This window comes from Gastrolobium bilobum, unplaced genomic scaffold (assembly GCF_033153095.1).
Source record: "Gastrolobium bilobum isolate Gb01-03AN ecotype WA unplaced genomic scaffold, APGP_CSIRO_Gbil_v1 utg881, whole genome shotgun sequence".
NCBI lineage: Eukaryota > Viridiplantae > Streptophyta > Magnoliopsida > Fabales > Fabaceae > Gastrolobium > Gastrolobium bilobum.
The window spans coordinates 21,947-42,030 of record NW_026898866.1 but is presented as its reverse complement, the minus strand read 5'-3'; the positions used below and the strand labels follow the sequence as shown (position 1 = coordinate 42,030).

The 20,084-nt window shown below is 38.5% G+C and overlaps 2 protein-coding genes across 2 annotated transcripts; one reads left to right on the top strand and one right to left on the bottom strand.

Moving 5' to 3' along the window:
* The first annotated feature begins 83 nt into the window (after window positions 1-83).
* On the top strand, window positions 84-4,900 carry LOC133284854 (uncharacterized). The gene is made up of 5 exons (XM_061481963.1): window positions 84-208; window positions 1,399-1,500; window positions 1,599-1,652; window positions 1,902-1,953; window positions 4,457-4,900. Exons 2-5 carry the CDS (start codon window positions 1,415-1,417, stop codon window positions 4,661-4,663), a joined length of 399 nt encoding a protein of 132 aa, XP_061337947.1. The 5' UTR covers window positions 84-208; window positions 1,399-1,414; the 3' UTR covers window positions 4,664-4,900.
* Window positions 4,901-17,978: 13,078 nt separating this feature from the next.
* LOC133284833 (uncharacterized) lies at window positions 17,979-18,866 on the bottom strand. Its single transcript, XM_061481945.1, has one exon. It carries the CDS (start codon window positions 18,864-18,866, stop codon window positions 17,979-17,981), a length of 888 nt encoding a protein of 295 aa, XP_061337929.1.
* Window positions 18,867-20,084: the final 1,218 nt, after the last annotated feature.

Sequence of the window (20,084 nt, the reverse complement as noted above, 5' to 3'; positions counted from 1 at the left end):
CTCGGACCGGTTTACCAATTTTGGGTTCGAACCGGCCAAAATTTCCCATTGCAGCTCCACTTATTTCATCTCTTTCTCACCACATTCTACCCACAGCTTCGAACCCATTTCTATTCGTCACACAAAGATCATGTAAGACGCTTTTGGTTAAAAAAAAAAGTGTTACTTTGAGGCAGAACCATTTGCAAGCTTCAACTTTTACTCAAAGGTACCTTCTTTTGTTGTTTAATTTCCGTCTTCTGGGATGGTTTCATGATTGGAAATATCACTGATTGTGCATTCTCTCCGTTACTTAAACCTCAAATTCTCAGAAAAAAAATATAAAGAGTTTTGTTAATGTTCGGTGAAAAGGGTATATAAATATATACTTTTAATGATTAATGTTTAGTAGCTTTTAAACTTTGGTGCTCAGTAATTTTTGATTATTGTAAAGGTTAAATAACATCTCACCAGTTTATTGTGTGGGAGGTTTCTTCAAGAAAGAGTGCAGGGTGTTTGATGAAATTAACAGAAATGGGCTAGATGGTATATGAATCAGGTCCTGTGTGGCAATTTTTTTTTAAATTTTTTTTATAAGGCTGAACCTGACATGTGGTTTTAATTTCAAATTGTGTAATTTGCTTGCTAAATATTCTGTGGTTGAGTTGAGAAAAATGGTAGAGCAAATATTAGTAGCTTGTACTGTTTTCTAGCTGAAGTGTGTTGGTTTCTCAACTCAAGATATAGATTAACTATTTTGTATCTTATTATGCTTTGCTTGCAAAAATTTTGTTAAAACTTTAATTATCTTGTTGAAAGACTTGTAGCCTTGTAGGTTGAGGTCTTGAAGATACTAAAATATGAATTTTGGGCCAGTAGTTATTTTAAAGAATTATTGAGTGTCAAAGTTTAACTATAGGGTGAGAATTTTTAGTTATGTATACAAACACCAAGAAGCCTTGTGATTGAATGTGGAAAATTGCTAGAACAATAAGTTTTAAATACATACAATAAGTTTTTTTTTTTTTTTTTGAAGAGGGCAAGTTTACTTCAATGGTAAAACTGTTCTTTTGTGACTGAAAGATCACGGGTTCAAATGCACAAAATAGTCTCCTTGCATATTCACCCCTACCATCATTAGTCGGGGTTTATTGGGGAGTGGTTTTTTTAGTTTTTGCAATAAGGTTTTTGTTGTGTATTTCACTTTTTTCTTAGTTGTCAACATCTCTTGAGTCTGAACCAAATTAAGTTTTCCAAATTAACATTTTATTTTGAAAATAAGCACCAAAAAGGTAGAAACTATTTATGCAAAATGTCTCTCCCTTTCTGGATATACTGTCATGGGTGACCTTCATCTCCAGCTATAGTAACAGGAGTTATTTTTTTTTCCCTTTTTCCCTCCTCCTACACTCGGTTAAGCAAATACGTGTGATAGATGGAATCCACAAGCTCCAGAATCAATGTTCCAAACTCTAGACAATCTTCAAAGCGGCTTCTGTTTGACCGCCGCTATGGATGGGTGTAATCTCCTTGTCTCGTTCTCTTGCTTTTCTATTAATCTTGTGGTATGTTTTACAAATAGTAGTAACTATGATATACTATTGATTTGTGTCTAACAGAATTGATGAATGGAAAGAGCCGGCAGAGGAAGCACTTGCTGGTGGCCGAGGAATGTATGATGTTTCCCTTTTCTTTTTAAATCCTTTTATTTGGTTCCTAATGAACAAATTAAAGTAAATTAGTATAAAAAAAGTCCACTATATATTTTTTAAGCATTATTTGATCTACTGCTTTGTCTGCTTAGTAAGGAGTGCAAAGATAATATAAAGTTCTACTTCTGTAGAACTTATGCAGCACTAAGTAAGCAACAAAATCTCTATTTCGTACTTACTAATTATTTTTGTTTCTTTATCTGTCAAAAGGTTTTGCATATTCCCACTTGCCAAAGCTTTGGTGCAGATGGCCTCACAATCGGTACGATGTCGATTTTGTCGTTGTTAAAAGTATTACTTTGATTTGGGCTTTTAGCATTTACTTTCTTTATTAGATTTGTTTGCTTAATTTTATTGTAGCTATCAGTTTATTGCGTCACAGTGTTCTTAGCGGGCCTGTTTTGATTTGTGCTTCTTATGTCTTGTTATGATATTATATCTGTGCTTCATAGTAAGTTTTATTAGGTAATCTCTTTTGTATTCATAATTGGTTTTTGGAGTTCTTTTTTCCCTTTCTTTATAAAAGACACCACGAGCATGACTTTTTTGGAGAAGCACATTGGAATCCAAAGGATTCACATTAAGTCGAAGCAAGACTGAGTATCTGAAGTGTGAGTTTTCTCTGGTACGAGATGGGGACCAAGAGCCCGTGCATCTAAATGGTCAAGAGGTACCCAAAAAAGATGCTTTTAAATACTTGGGCTCCATTTTACAAAAAGGTGGAGAGATTGATGAGGATGTAAATCACAGAATCAGAGCAGGGTGGATGAAATGGCGCAGTGCATCTGCATTTTTGTGTGACCGCAAAATCCCCCTAAAGTTAAAAGGAAAATTCTATAAAACGGCAGTAAGACCGGCAATGCTATATGGAGCGGAATGCTGGCCAGCACACAGGCAACATGAGCATAAGATGGGAGTAGCAGAGATGAGGATGTTAAGGTGGATGTGTGGTTACACAAGGATGGATAAGATAAGAAATGAAGATATTCGACGAAAGGTCGGAGTAGTACCGGTAGCCGAGAAGATGAGAGAACATAGATTGAGTTGGTTTGGGCACGTGATGAGAAGGCCCATGGATGCTCCTGTAAGAACAGAGGTTTGTTACCAAGAGCTAAACACAAAAAGAGGCCCGAAGCTTACTTGGGGGATGGTAGTAAAACAAGATTTAATGGAGTGGGATATAGATTGGCGGACAGTATGTCTTAGAACGGAATAGAGAAAAGCTATAAGTATGGTGGAGGGTTAGACCCGCTGTTATTCCTATGTTCTAGATGGTCCCTTTTTAGTCCCTTTCCCCTTCATTTCCCCCACTTCTTCTTGTCCCTTTCTTTTTTACTTTTATTTATTTATATATACATATATTTTTATTTTATTTTATTTTATTTTATTTTTATTTTATTTTATTTTTATTTTATTTTATTTTATCTTATTTTATTTTATTGTTTTATTTTATTTGTTTATTTTTATTTATTTATTTATTTATTTTTTGCTTTTTTTACTTTTTTTCAACCGTTTTGTATCTTTCATGTGGGTTCATCTACCACCGACCCCAATTAATTTGGGATAAAGGTGTTGTTGATGTTGATGTTGATGTTGTTGATATATATATATATATATATATATATATATATATATATATATATATATATATATATAGGACTGAGTTACTTTGGATCTATTTGTATAAATATTATGTCTAATGCACATATTCCGAGACTACAAGAGTGCCTGTTGGTGGCAGGAAATACAGGTCTTGATCTGAGATCTACAAGCTTTTAGTTGATCTGTAATTTACAGTATGCGAGCTTGATTAATGAATCCTGCAATCCATGCTTTATATAACTCAACTTTGTGAACACCATATTACGTTATGTAAAACTCTTCAGAGTTAGGCTATACATAAAAGTCATTTGGGCATGGTTTGGGACTTCTAGAATTTCTCGAATTTATAGGTTCTTAGAAATTTTAAAGTTGAGAGCCTCTGGGACCTAACTTCTTTTGGCTTAGAGTTTTTGAAAGTTTTGTCTACAACTACAATGTAATGGATTGGACCATGGGTGGTTTTAATATTTGGTTTTTGAGCTGAAATATTTGTGGGAAGGGGGGACCCTGTTCTCTGCTGCTTTCTGCCAACTTTGTCATCTGTAAAAGCATGGATTATTGTCCAGAATTTATTATTTTGGAGGATCACTCAGAGTTTGGTCCCTGAATATGCCAAGTCATTTTTCACTTTCAATCTCTGAAATGTTTTTATATCCTTTCTGTTACCTCTCATTTTATAATTAAAAACTATCTTTAGAAGTCAAAGGTTCCTTTAACTTACATAGAAACTCAATCAATTGAAGATGTGGATGGAGTAGGCTGTTTTAAACTCCATACTTTTCTGTGGCTTATGATGATTATTTATATAGGTTTTAGAAGTACAAAAGGTAAAGCTTCATGTAGGTTTGAACTTGTTTAGTATATATAGTCAAATGAACCAGGATTAATGAGCTAAATCAGTAATGAAAACTTTTTGAACTTGTTTGTCTCTATTTCTCTGGACCATTAATTTTTTTTTTTGGTATATGAAAGTGTAGGAAAAAATATATCTCCTAAACATATGTAGAGAGGAAAGATTACTGTATCCAATTTTGCATATACTGTCGCTGTCACCTAATTATTATATGAATGAAAAGTAATTTACCCCTGCAGTTCAGTTTATGAAGAATTACTCCATCATTTGGCTTATGCCTTCTACCCTTTTTATTTTATTTTTGTTGCAGATAAATGCTACAGCAATCTCGGCCATAAAAGCTTCTCAAAAGCCAGAGTTATTTTCTCAACATATGAAGAGTGCTGTAGATGATGGTGTTCAGAATTTTATGACGTCCTTGCAAAACATGGGGTGTAAAGGTTACATCCTCAACAAGAATTCTCAGTCACATGCTTCCAATAGTTCTTCCCAATCACATATAGAAAGCAATGAATGATGAAGGGCACAAAGTTGTTATAGCTTTGTCGTCAGAACTAAAACGATTTATCATAATAGTCTTGATGTAGAATCCTTGGTGATTTAGGGAAAAAAATATTATAATCTATGCATAAAAATTTTGTAATCTATGATAAGCAATACGACATAGAAAGCACCTGCAGCTGAACCACCGAGATTATTGTTTAAAAAATGTAATAAAGACTATAAAAGCCCGTTTGGATGTGCTTTAAAAAAAAAAAAAATTATGCATTATTTTTTTTCAAAAGAATTTTTTTTAAGAGGTAAAGTTATTTTGTGTTTGGATGTATGATTTGAAAATTATTTTTATATAAAAAATTGTTTGGATGTTATCATATAATTATTAAAAAGGACATGTAAAAGTTCTTTTTTAACATAATGTTTGGATAAAAAGCATTTATAATTTTAATATACCACATTGAAATTGCAATTATAATTTTTTATTTATTTAAACATTTACATTATTCAATTAGAGGATTTTTTTTTTATATACATTTTTGCTCAATTATTATATACAAGGATTGAGGCTACTTTTGGTAGTCAAAGTATTGCTGAGGCTACTCTTGCTAGTCAAGTATCTTGGAGTCAATACCTAACCCTCCTAGCCAACATAAGTCCATATAGATGGTCTTAAAAACATGAACAACATTCTTTAAGGGAAAAATATTTATCTTTTTAAATGACACAATTTATATTCTTTCATTCTCACAAAAAGGTGGGACCCACACCTTTATTTTTTTTGTCAACTCTCTCTTCTCCTTTATCTATTTCTTTCTCTCTCTTAAAATGATATAACTTTACATTCTTTAAAATGACATAACTTTACATTCTTTAAAATGACACACACTTTACTCTTTTTAAAAGAGGTTGAAAAAAACCAACACCAAACACCGAGCATTGGATTGTACCTTTCACCAAGAAATAAGGGATCTCGAAAGCAAAATTGACGAGAACCAAAAGAAGATATCGTAGGGGTGAAAACCCAGAAGAGGGAAATATTTAATTATAAAGTGATAGGTTTAAAATGATTGTGGGATAAGGAAAAATAATGGAGCTGATATTATAAGGATAAAATTATATTTTAAAAATTTGTATTATCTTTTAATTTATGCTTTTTTTTAAAGCAACTAACCCTTGGCTAAAAAAAAGATAGCAGCATTTTAACTTTTAAAATTCATTTGTTTTTCATTAAAAAATTTCGACAAACCAGGATTTTCGTCAAAAATCTTTACAATAGTTTTTCATTGAAATTTTATCTCTTACACAACAAAAATTCATTATTAGGAGAAATCCCAAAAAAAATAAAATAAAAAATCATGATCTTTGGAAGATAATAGGAATTTCCAGTAAGTTTTTTTAAAGGGTTTAAATTATCTCTTTTTGTAGAAGATAATTATCTTATGCTAGTGAGGCATAAAAAATTGTTTCATTCTTTTTTTATTTTTTTTATTTTTAAAAAATGATGGAACTCACATAATTTGTTTCTATACATGAGGCAAATTATCTTCTATCAAAGGAGATTAATAAATCCTTTTTTAAAATGATTTTTCCTTTTAGTTTATCGAAGACAACCAATTCAATTAGAATAATTGTCGGATCTTATAAAGAAGAGACTTTCCAGCAAATAATTAAGGAGAACAAACTACTGTATCACTAACTCAAACCAAATGGTTGCTAGTGTTCCGAAGTTTTTTTCCACTGATCATTGCTTGTTATAATAACTATTGTTTACTTTTAGGGGTATTTGGTAGAGTAGAAATTTTTTTTAATTAAAGAAATATAATTTATGGGAAAATGGTAGAAAAGTGATGGAAAAGTTAAAAAAAAGATGTTTAGTTAACCGAAATATTACTCGAAAAATTTATTTAAATTTGCAAAGTCTATATTCGAAAGGAACTTCGCACCTATTTTTTCACTTTCCTAGTTATCTCAAAATATCACATCTCAAGTGGTATTTAGTGACAGTGAATTTCACCAAAAATAACACCAAAGTCGTTTTCCAACCATCCTATTTGCCTAGTAATTTTTTTCAAAAACCTGAACCAAACGTTATATTTTTTAATAGCCACCCACACTTCCTCATCAAACTCAAAATAAAACTTCTACCAAACATACCTTCAATAGCGCAATACATTACTTTTAGAAAAAAAAAAATGTTTAATTCAAGTAATATATGCTTGATTTCGCTTAAGTAAGATCTTATGTATAAGTCATTGTAAATATAAAAAAATTCTTTTGAGAGAGTTAACCCTACCATAATATTGATATTCCAAACTCAAAAAAATTGTCTCCTGTAAAAAATACTTGTAGTTTATAAAAAAATAAAAATACATTACTTTTAGAATCTTGAAAACTAATTAGATGACACGCCTCTCCATTATGATTTGTACATCTATACCATTATTACAGTTAAAAAGATATATTTATAAAAATGTATCTCACGAAAGTGTAGATGTATTTTATCAATATCTAATGAAATTGTTAATATTTTAAGAGGAAACTCTATTAATTAACATGTCCAAATACATGTTGTATTCTACATAGTTATTTTTTTTTCTTTTAACCGTTAAAATTACAAAATAAAAAAAATAAGTAACATATAGATAAGCCAATTATTCCAATTGGATTATTATCCTTTTGTCCTATTAAATTCCTCAACTCTCACACTTGGACTGCTGTAAACACAAATAAAATAATACTTTTACTTTTTCCAAGAAATATTAACATAAATAATAATATTTTGGCAGTTGAGTGTTTAAGGATTTGCTTTGATCAGAAGTCTAAGTCTTGACTAAAATAAATTCTTAGAATTCTTTGAAAGTTGGAGGAAAATTGTTTCCCTCTCGAAGGGGAATTAGTCTCACATTTTTTCCGATGACAGTGATCCAATGTATCTTTTGTTTTAACGAGAAATTAGCTTTAGAGATCATACTTTAAGGACAAAATAATTGAAGGAGATTGTATTCAGATATTTGTGTGCAGGTATCTCCGAATTATCTAAAATAAACTAAATAATAATAAATCAATACTATAGTGGTACTGTTTCTTGAGAGAGATATCTAGCTATACTGGACAGAGAGTATTGTTTTTTCTGAGAGATATGTGCTACCAAACCAATTGGCTGGTTTTTAAATTTATTTAATGAAATTTAATGAATAGTTTCTTTTTATAAAAAGAATCTATTAATGAAATTTCAAAAATATATAAGAGGAGAGATATTCTTATTACTAAAATCTTCTATTGTCAACTCACTACCTATCTAATCACCATTGTATCAACATTTTCTCTTTTTTCAAATTTTTTTTAGCTTTCTCTCTCTTTGATTCAATGATGATTAGATAGGTAATGAATTGGTAGTAGAAGATTTTAGTAGTAAGAATATCCTTTCTCAATATATAAATGTAATATGTAATTACATATTACATAAAAGATGTACTATCCGCTAACAGATTAATTGGTTGGTTTTTAAATTAATTATTTTAAAATTAACTGATGGTAAATTTTATTTTTAGATTACATTCACATCAATAAAAGCTCACAAACTGCCACACCAAAAAAAAAAGAAGCTCACAAACTTTATCATATGAACTCGTCTCGCATGATAACATATTTTTACGATTTTTTTTTTGATACATATATTTTTACGACTTCGTTTGTTGATCGACTTCTTTTTTATGATATATAAATTTACTTATGTTCTCCCTAAGGCAGAGATGTCCAACCGTAGATCAGGTGATTAATGTTGGATCTAATGCTTTCTCTCTAGATATCTATGAATTAGGTATCTTGGGAACAGTGGATCACTACTCACTATATGACGGCCTTAGTCAAAGGGTGTGTGTGTGTGCACTGTTGTGATTGCATAAAATAGGGTTAGAGAGAGATCAGTCATACCTGTGGTCTTTAGCTCCTATTTATAGTGCTTACATTTGGGCTTGTGTTACTTGGGCTTCTTGTGGACGTGGGCCTTACTCAGGTCCATAACAGTTGCCCCCAGCCCGGTAGACTGAGCGTTCAGGATGCCGAGATGTCCAAGTCAGGCCGCTTGATGTCTGTGCTTTAGCCCGGGTGCTGGTCATCTGGCCCTGCTATTTTATTTTGATTCAAATCTCGGCTTATCAGCCTGGCTATAGGAGATAACAGAGATTTCTCAGGCTATCCCAGATATGGCTATATCCAGGTTGCTCTACCGTAGTGTGGTATAACATTCCTTTTCGAAACAGTTCCACTTTCTTGGTGTGTTCCAAGGATCGGTTCCTTTTTCACATAATGATTGCCTTTCCACGTTCCCCTTTTCAACGGGTGCGACGTGTAGTATTACTCTTCCTCCGCCGCTTTTGCATTAATTCCTACTGCAAAAACGTCCCTCAACTGTCTTGTCTATATTGAAATTACTTTAATATCCCTGCCCTTTGGTTTTCGCGAGTTTAACCATTTCAACTTCAGTTTCCTCATTAACCCACTATCCCAATTCTTCAACCATTTGTCAGCCATCTCATCGCTTTTCACACCTCTTTTTCGCTTCACATCCTGCTTACTCTTGAAGCTCATACTTCTCAGGTACGCTTACTGGCATTCTTCTTCATCCTTCTGATTGCTTCTTTTTCTTCCACGCTATCTCCTGTTTATAATCTTCTCCTTACATTTTGGGTTCAGTTGTATGCGTATTTTTGTAATGAGTCTGATTCTATTATCCTTGTATCTGTAATGTGCCACATTGTTCTTGTCTGTCTTGTTAAACCTTGTTTATTTCCACTGTATTGCTTATATAAGACTATCTACCGCTTGTTCACTTCTTGACGTATCTTAGTGCGAGAATTCTCCTGGGATGGGTGAAAGAAACTTTACTATTCGAGGGGGGTCCACCTGCCCTCGCATCTTTGGTCGTGCTGACAAAATTACTGTCGAGGAGGAAGATAGACATGCTAAAGAAGAGGAAAGGTTTATCCAAAGCCTGCCTCCTGGTCCAAGGTATTGGTTGTACGGAAGACCTCGTACGGAGGAGGAGACCTAAGCCGCCTTACTGGGAGGTTACCGAGGAGGTAGAAGTAGAGGGGCGTCTTCATCTCGCCCTTCACTCCAAGGGCGAGGAAAGGGCTTCCGAGGTAGAGAAGCGCCTTCCTCTTGCCTTTCAACTCGGGGACGAAGCCAGGGTCCTAGAGGTCTCCGTCGTGGTTTGGGGATTCCGTCCTGACGTCCAATTCATAACTCGGTTCTCAATTCTCTTCCTTTAAATTCGACTCTCATTCCAGCCTGTAGCCCTGCTCCTCTTCCTATTCTCCAAAGAGCACCCGCTCAGCCGAGTGCTAGGTGTTTAGAACCATGCTTCAATTGTATTTATCTTAGTGCCCAGTTTTTTGAGAAGGGGAACGATTTTATGGCCGACCTAGTGTTAGGCAGTTGTTTCCACCATCCTAGTTTATCTACCCCGGCTTCAGTCGTTGAATCCGATGACTCAAGTTCTTCCAATACTAACTCGTTTAGTTCTGGTACGTATTCTCTTTGCTACGTATTGTTTCTTGCTTTTTAATCCTCTCATTTTGCTGTTTTAGGTATTTATGGAGTCCCCTTCTGCAAAGTTAAACGTGGAGGTTGCTTCCTCCAGCCAGGGCCACGAGGTCGAAGTGAATCCGACAGAGAAAGGTTCTGCCCCCGTTAGTACTAACCTTCGAAAGCAATACCCGTGGGTTACAGAAGAAGTTTTAAGCTTTAGGTTCGAAATGTCCACTAAGGAGGTATCCAGGCTTCCAATTGGCAACCCGGTTGGATTTAACACATTCACTCCTGCTGAGGATGAACCTGTTTGCTCAGGACGGAACCCTGAAGAACCACACTCTTCCTTTTTCTACCGCGATCTCGTAACGAAGATCGGGATTCGGTTTCCCTTCTCTCCTTTCAGGATACAACTGTTGAATCACCTTTTCCTCGCACCAACTCACATTTACCCTAATGGTTGGGCTTATATCGTCGCATTCGAGCAGCTGTGTGCATCCTTATCTCTGTCATGCACCGTTCCTCTGTTCTTCTACTTTTTTAACATATACACCCCCGCACTAGTTCGGAGCCTCCCGAGCTTAAGGGCTGGACTAGCATTCGAGGTCGTGCTAGCAAACCTTCTAGGAAGCTGTTCTCTGTATACAGCGAATCTTTCAAGGATTTCAAACCATTTTTCTTCAAAGTGGTGGCCGAGGTTGGCGAGAGGCCGTGGTTTATAGGTGATGATGAGGAAGGAGTATTTCCTCTTTATTGGTCTCAGGAACATCATCTTCGCAAGTCGACTGACTTCAAGCTGAGGTTGTCAAAGGAGGACAAACTCAATACTAAAGCTTTATTGGCCCATGTCCGTTCCAAAGGCCATCTAAGTGTAGCCTTCTTAGTAGCTAAGTCACATTCCAACCCAGAACCAACTAGTATGCTTCATTATTTCATCTTTGTTACTTTTGTTATTTTCCTTTAACTATTGTAATGTCGCCTTTTTTCTTGCAGGTTCCAGCATGAATTTTGACATGGAAGAGGAGGGGCCAGGGCCGGACTACATTTTGTCTTTGAGAGGTCCGACCATTGCACCACCCCCACCACCTTCCAAGAGACCAAGAACGGTCAGTCCTGTTGCAGCCACCACTTCTAATCCCGCTTTCAATTTCGGCGTCTCCATTTTAGATCTCACCAACGACTCTAATAATCTAGAGTCTGATGCTAATCCGGCTTCACTGACCTCAGCTGGCGGGGGTAACACGCGTGCCGTGATCTCTCTTCCCTGGGGTGCTCCAGCTCCAGCCGCCCTCCCAGCTGGACTTAGGAGGGGCGTATTATGGGATTCAGGGGTAACCCCAGAGCTTCGAGGTGTTGTTCGCCCATGGAAGAACTTCAGAAAGCTGAATTGTATACTTTCAAGGCGGCATCACTGCTAAAGCCATACTCTCTGCTGTTAGATAAAAATTCTGAAGTTGTTGCTGAGTTGGACGAACTCCGGGTTAATCATGACAAGGCTATTCAAGACAATGAGAATCTAACAAATAGTGCTGCCGAACTAAAGTCTTCCCTAGAACAATCACAAGCAGACTTGAAGTTCATTTCTGACGCCCTTAATCTGACTGTCGACAAGGATTGTATTGTGAATCATTTTAAGGAGCAATCCACTGCACTAAAGGAGAGAGATTCGAAAATTGCGGCACTGACTATGGAGAACGACAAATTGAAGCATGATCTCCAGAATTTGCAAGTTGCTTATTATCTTAACCAGGCTGCCCTTGAGAAAGCTGTCATTAGCCTTCAAGAATGGTGTTAACCAAGTGCGATACTTTAATCCTGAATTTACCTTGAAGCTTGATCAGTTTGATTGTTTTGGCTATATTCGGGGCAGGATTTATATCCCTCCCCCATCAGTTGACCAAAACATAATCGAGGACGGTACTTCCCAAGTGGAGGTCAATCCAGAGGTGGAGGCTGCTGGCGCAGAATTTGAAGCAGAGATGCGAGAGATAATGCACAATGATATCCAAGAATGAAGAACTGGGATGCCGGTTTACTTTGTAATTTCCTGTTTTCCTTTCAATTATCTTGGAGATTTTGAACTGCTTTTTGAACATTTTATAATCTGCCATATGATGTCTAATTTGGATGTGGCACTGTGCCACAACTAATTGTTTTAGAGGTCAACTCGTCCTAAGTTTTGTTAATATTCGTCGTTTAACGACTCTTGCTTCTTTCTGCAAGAATTTCTTAGGAATTAAGGGCGTCCCCTTATTCTCTAATGCGTTGTATCCCGGCTAATCTTTCGTCTTTGTACGATGATTTTTTAATGCCTTAAGGGATTTTATTTCCTGGCTAGCACTCACGTCCTTGCTCATTTTGGCAAGGCAGGTTCTAATACCTCGGATTTAATTTTCGACCAAAACTCACTATCCTTTCCCATTAGGAATGCAGGTTTCGACATCGCAGAGTTATTGCCGAGCTAGAACTCACGGTCTTACCTTTGAGCAAGATGGGATCAAACATCTCGGTGTTTTGGCCGGGCTAGAACTCACGATCTTGCCCTTGGGAAAGACATGTTCAAATACCTCGGTGTTTTGGCCGGGCTAGAACTCAATCTTGCCCGTGGGCAAGACCGGTTCAAATACCTCGGTGTTTTTGTCCGGGCTGGAACTCAAGCTTGCCCTTAGGCAAGTCGGGTTCCAATACCTCGGACTAGAGTTAAAACACATTCCTATAAGAGATGCTTACTTTATTCAATTATTCATAACTTGAAATTTCAACTACAAGAAGGAAACATAAAATTCGTTCTTCTTTTCAACGAAAATATTTCTTCACCTTGTCTGCATTCCATGTCCTTCTAATGCTCTTCCCTTGCGGAGTTTCCAACAATTTTTCTTTAATTATGTATGGTCCTTCCCATTTTGGAGCCAACTTTCCTTCAGCCGCGTTTCGCCCTCCAACGTCTGCTCTTCGAAGTACCAAATCTCCTACTATGAACGATCTAGGCTTCACCTTCTTATTGAACCGGTTAGCAACTAGCTGCTTTGCCGCGAAGTTTTTGCAGTGAGCCATAACTCGAGCTTCATCTATCAGATATAGTTCCATTGCTACTTTTTTATTATTTTCTTCCTCTGTCTGAGATAGAGCTTGGACTCTTCTCCATTACGGCTCTCCCAATTCCACCGGGATCATGGTCTCACATCCATATGTCAACCTGAATGGGGTTTCCCCGATAGACGTCTGCATCGTGGTTCTGTACCCCCAGAGTACATAGTATAACTCTTCTACCCATTTTCCTTTGGCAGACTGCTCTATTCTCCTCCTCAATCCTTTTATTCTGCTTGACCATTAGTTTGATGCTCTATCGATGCATATCGATGTCGAATATGAAGGTTTTCCATTAACTCCTAGAAGGCTTTGCTCGTGAACTGGGTTCCATTATCTGTGACTATCTCGGCGGGAATCCCGAACCTGCAAATCAAGTTTCTCTCAAAGAAACGCTGAATCCTAGCCGAAGTGATGGTGGCCACCGGTTCTGCTTCTATCCATTTAGTAAAGTAATCAACAACCACTATCAACCATTTTAACTGGCCTTCAGCTGCCGCAAATGGGCCCAAAAGATCCATCTCTCATTTAAAGAACGGCCATGGTGCTGTGATCAAACTTAACTCTTCTGGGGGAGCTAGCAGGTTCTTTCCGTGCTTCTGGCATTGGTCACACTTTTGCACGTGTTCCTTTGCATCATTACTCATAGATGGCCAGAAATAACTGGCTCTAAGTGCATTTCGGGCTAAAGCCTTGCCTCCAACATGTTGGCCATTGATTCCCTCATGGATTTCAGACAAAACGTATTTTTCCCTATCCAAACTCAAACATTTCAACAAAGGGGAATAAGTCCCCTTTTCTGTAAAGTTATCCTTCCACCATGGTGTATAGTGCTGCATCTCTAACCAGCTTCCTAGCTTCCTCATTTCCTACAGGTAACGTCCCATTTTCTATGTAGTCGATGATGGTGTAACGCCAATCATCTACCTCCGATATCTGCATGACACACGTGGGTTCTAGGATACTTTGCTCAACCACCATCCTATGGTTTCCCCATCCTTTGGTACTTGCCAATTTGGATAATATGTCTGTCCTGCTGTTTTCGCTTCTTGAAATATGACTAACCTCCTTGATGCTCTCCGGCAAGTATACCGATCGCACAAGTAATATAGAAAGTAAGTAGAGTATCGTCTCCACAGGGATTGTAAACCAAGTACTACAATAACCAGTCCCCTTAAGTTGGAAAACTCGGTTTGTTGTATGGAAAAATTGCGAATTGATTTTGAGTAACAATATGAAATAAAAGTAAATACTTGTTTTTAAATTTTTATTTAAGAGAAATAAAACAATAACAATGAGAATTGATTTTAAAAATATGAGAAAAATATTGTAGCTAGAGCGCACTCACCTTATGATCCCCACTTCTTACTTTGAATTGATTCACAATACTTATTCATATAATTACTCAGATAAATTATTATCTAAGAATATTTATTAGTTAACCCTCAATTCCTTACAAGGTTAACCCTTTAATCCCCAATTGGAACCCCAATTCCTTGCAATGTTCCTCATGGTATTAAGCAATGAACGCAATAATTTAAGCATCCGCAATTAAATACACATCTATTCCTAGCATGCATATCAATTGTTATCCTACCCCCTTTCAAGATCAAAACCCCAATATTCTTATCTAGGGTTCTAACCCTCAAACTATTCTCAACTATCAGATTGATCAGTTCTAATAAAGAAAATAGAAAATACGCACAAGGTAGAGACAAAGATAATTATATAAATGAGTAAAACTAAATCAATCCATCGTAACAAGGGTTCACATAGGGCTCGTGACCCTAACTACAATAAAAGATAAACTAGCCAAACATAATCATGGCTAAAATAATCCAATATTCAAAAGCATAAAATTAAGGAGAAAGGAGAAGAAGAACTTGATCCCAGGAATCCTCTCTGAGCACCGCCGTCGTCTCTCTTCAGAAGAATAGGTCTGAATACCTAATTCTGTCATGAGGATTCTATTTATATGCCTCTTTTCTTTCTTCCAAAAATACCCTTCGCGCAGCACAGTATTATTTTCTCGTAACCCGGCGCCAGTTTGCGCCGCGCCTCTGTGCAAATTGCAAAAGTTGGAACCTATTAATCGTAACTTGGCGCCAGTTGGCGCCAACTCCTTGTATTTTGGGCGCCACTTGGCGCCAACTTTCTTGTCATTTTGGGCACTGGTTTGCGCCACTTTTACTTTACTTTGGCGCCACTTAGCATGAGTTTGGCGCTAAGTGGCGTCATTTTCCTGGAATTTGGCCTATGCAACATGGAATTGGCGCCGGTTGGCGCCACTTGCAAAACACCGCTGTGAAATCCGAAAATTGGCGCGGGTGTGCGCCAGTGTGCCGCCATTCCGCGCCATATTACTGGAACTTGTAGTGTGCTGCACCGTGTGGAATTGCGTTAATAGGCTTTTTATAATTTTCGCTTCTTTTTCCTGTAAAAACACAACCAATAGGTGAGAAATATAATTGAAAATAAAGAATCAATATAATTAGCAAATATGTATTTAAGTTGCTCTTTTATGAATCAATTTTTATCAATTTTAATATGGAAAAACCACACTTGCTAGAGGCACATCACTCCTCTTTCTCAAACTCCGCTATTAGCTGCCTTGCAGAGTCCAGATATTTTGTCAACAATGGTCCCCTAGCTTGATAACTTCCTTCAATTTGGGAAGTAACCAATTGAGAGTCACTGTAAACCTGCAGCTTCCGTGCTCCGAGTTCCTTAGCCTGCTGTAGGTCGGCTACGAAGGCCTCGTACTCCACGTGGTTGTTTGATGTTTCAAATTGCATTTGCATAGAGTACTCAACCGATATTCCTACCGGGTTTTCGATGATGACCCCAGCCCCACTGCCTTTTGAGTTAGAAGATCCGTCCACGTATAATTTCTATGTGTCCGGGCTGTTTGAATGCTCCATTTGGATTGAAGTAAGCTCCCTAATAAAATCTGCCAATGCTTGGGATTTGATTGCTTTACGACTTTCGAATACTATATCACTTCCACAGCCCAAGTCATCATTCTTCCCGCTAAATTGGGCTTGTGAAGGATCTGCCGAATTGGCAAGTCCGATCTGACCACAATCTGGTGCCCTTGAAAATATGCTCTGAGTCGCCTAGTCGAGATTAGCAAGGCGAAGGCCACCTTCTCCAACCTCTGGTACCTGAGTTCCGCACCCTGTAGGAGACGACTCACAAAGTAGATCGGTTGCTGCCCTTCCTCGTTTTCTTGAACTAGGACCGAGCTGACAACTACATCTCCCACAGAAAGGTACATTATCAATGCCTCCCATTCTCTCGGTCTGATTAATATTGGTGGTGAAGCCAGCTGTTTCTTAATCTCCTGGAATGCGGCTTCGCATTCCGAAGTCCACCCATACTGCACCTCTTTTCGAAGTAGCTTGAAGAAAGGTAGTGCCGTTTTTGCAGACTGAGGTAAAAATCTAGTGAGGGAGGCTACCCTTCCTGTCAGTTGCTGTATCTCTTTCTTATTCGTCGGGGCTCTCATCTCCAGCACGGCTCTACACTTATCTGGATTAGCTTCAATGCCCCTGTGAGTCAGCATAAATCCAAGAAATTTTCCTGTAAGGACCCCAAAAGCACATTTAGCCGAGTTTAGCTGAATGTTGTATCGTCTTAGTTTTTCAAAGGTCGGCTCCAAATCTCCCATGTGCACTGCTGAATTAGTCGACTTGACTATCATGTCGTCTATGTATACCTCAACACTTTTTGCCCAGCTGGTCTGCGAACACTTGATTCATCATTCTTTGGTATGTGGCCCCTGAATTTTTCAACCCAAAGGGCATCACATTGTAACAATAGTTCTCCTTTTCTACAATGAAAACAGTTTTTTCTTGGTCTTCCAGATGTAGCGGGATTTGATTATACTCCGAATAGGCATCCATGAAGGACAACATCTGGAACCCGGATGAACTGTCAACCAGTTGATCTATGTTAGGCATAGGGTATGCATCCTTAGGACATACTTTATTCAAATCAGTGTAATCTGTGTAAACCCTCCATTTTCCATTTGGCTTCTTGACCATTACCACGTTGGAAAGCCAAGTTGTGTATTGTATTTCCCTGATGAACCTTGCTTCCAGCAGTTCTTTTACATGATCTTCTAACACCTGCCGACGCTCCGGGCTGAGCTTCCTTTTCTTCTGAGCTATTGGCTTAGATCCCGGGTACACTGCAAGCTTGTGACAACAGAAAGCAGGGTTTACCCCAGGAATTTCTGAGGACTTCCAAGCGAAAACGTCTTTACTCTTCCTTAAGCATTCGGTAAGTTAAACTTTCACCTCGTTCAACAACCCCTTACCGATCTTTGCAGTTTGTCCCTCCTCTCCATTGGTCACTTCTTCCAATTCTCCGTCAGGTTTAGGCCTCGGGATCTAAGTATCATCCCTTATGTCCAATTCCACCATGTTGACCGGCGTCTTTTCCTCCTTGCTTGAGCCACCCTGTTTGCTACCACTTTTCATCCCGGCTGAAGGCTTGGGATTACTTTCTACTGCCCTAACCGATTTGAAATAACAGTCTCGAGATTCCTTCTGGTCCCTGGCAATAGTGATTACTGTGTTCTGCTTACCAATCATCTTAAGTTTTTGATGTTTGGAGGAAACCAACATATCCCAATTGTGGATGGTCGGTGTTCCCAATATCATATTATATTCCGAAGGGAAGTCGGCTACAATGAACCTTACCCTTTCAGATTAGTATGCCTCTTTGGTTCCCAAAGTGAGCCTTAGATCAATATACCCTTTGTGGATGGTGTTATGGCCATTGAATGCAATCAAAGCCGTGTTGCAGGGCTTCAAATATTCCTCATCTTGATTCATTTTTTGGAATGCCTGCCATAGGATTATCTCGGCACAGCTTCCGTTGTCCACAAATATCTTTTTGACTTTGCAGTTGACTAGCGTTCTTGTAATAACTAACCCATCAACATATCCTGGCACCACATCCTCCAACTCTTTCTTCGTGAAGTACAGTAGTGGCGGCTCTGGTTCAGCTTGTTTAAACTTAGATTGTTCTTGTATCGAAAGCACCTCTCTCAAGTATTTTCTCCTGGCATTCATGGTATCACCTCCCCCACCGAAAGCCCCGCTAATCACATTGCTTTCAAACTCTGGTTCCATGAATTCGTCTTCTTCTTTGGCCGGCTTCTTACCTCGGCCTTCCTCCTTGAATCTTTTTTCTCGTGGCGGGCTCATGGGTCGGCCTCCTCTTCTCTTCCTGTTGTTCTTCCATCCTTGAGTCCTTATCAGATATTGACGCAGTTTCCCGTCTCTAATATACTTTTCAATTGCATCTCTCAGATCCCAACATTCATCAGTAGTGTGTCCAGGGCCATCATGAAATGCGCAATACCGAGATTGGTCTAACCCGGCTGGGTTCAACAATGGCCGAGGTCTATCTACTTTCTTCATCTCTGTGGAGGCTACTTCCCTCCAGACTTGTGACCTAGATGAATTTAGAGGTGCGTACTTATCAACTCTTCCTCTAGCTGAGATTTTGTCATATTGTCTTTTACCCCGGAAATCATTTTGCTTCCGACTTCCAGGTTTCTCTGTTTGGCCGGGGTACTGCCTCTGATCCATATTCTCGATCTCCTTTGTTCGAGCTCTAGATACTTCTTCGACCGTGTTGTGAACTCTACCAGAGTTCGGACTGGGTCTTTGTATATGGACTTAGCCAACGTAGAAGAGCCATGAGCCCCGCAATTACTAGGTGCAGGTGAACATTTTCAGACAGCCCTGGAACCTGCAGAACCGCCATTTTGAAGCGGTCCAAATATTTTTGCAGGGTTTCCCCAGGTTGCTGTCTTACTTTTCCCAGCGCAAATTCTGACTTTGGCTGTTTTTCGCTAGTGGCAAAATTCAGCAAGAATCTTCCTCCAAATTCTTCAAAATATCTTATGGATCCCGCTGGTAACGATGAAAACCATGTTTGAGCCGCTCCTGTCAACGTAGTCGCAAAGAGTCGTGTTATCAACAGCTCTTCTATTCCCTTGATGTACATGGCCGTATCAAAGGCATCCAAGTGGACTTGGGGATCCTGCATTCCATCATATTTGAGAAGCTCTGATAAATTCAGGTTTTCTGGAAAGGGTGCATCAACGATATCGTCCATGAAGGGACTATCGTTATATTGCCCCCTGTGATACTTTCTCATGTAGACCCCGGACACATCGTCCGGGTTTCTGAGTGGATGTCTGTTATCTAAAGGCTGGGGGCTCTCTCCCCGCCTTGTTGTATCTCTTCCGCCACCTCGGCCTTCCTCGTGCCGAGGTTCCTAATTACGAACCGGGTCAAGGATGATCCTTTGAGGTCGACCATCAGCATTTCTCGTTTGAGCCCGGGTTCGATCATTGTTCTGTTGAGGATTCGTGATTCTTAGGTCGGTCATGACCCTCGTCATAGCTTGTGTAGGATCCGGGTTAGAGATTCGACCTAGTCGAGTTTCCAACTCTCGAATCTTCCTAGCACCTTCTGCCCTTTGGAGCTCATGCCTTTTCTCCATCTCCTCCATTCTTCGAAGCACCGCAGCAACAGCCAGATCTGTCACCCGAGGATCGTTAGCTGCACCATTTGGTATCTGCATGGCATCTACAACCTGCTCTTCCATCGGTTGCAGCCCCTGCACATATGGGGCATTCGAATTGACAGCCGGAGTTGATGCTGAATCAGAATGCACATCACTAACGTGCACAGTGTCAGTGTCTATTTGTTGATGATCCAGAGGATCTTCCTTGATCGGAGGAATAGGTTGGTGTCTGGAATCCGATCTTGAGAGCTGTCGATGCCCACTTCTTGTCG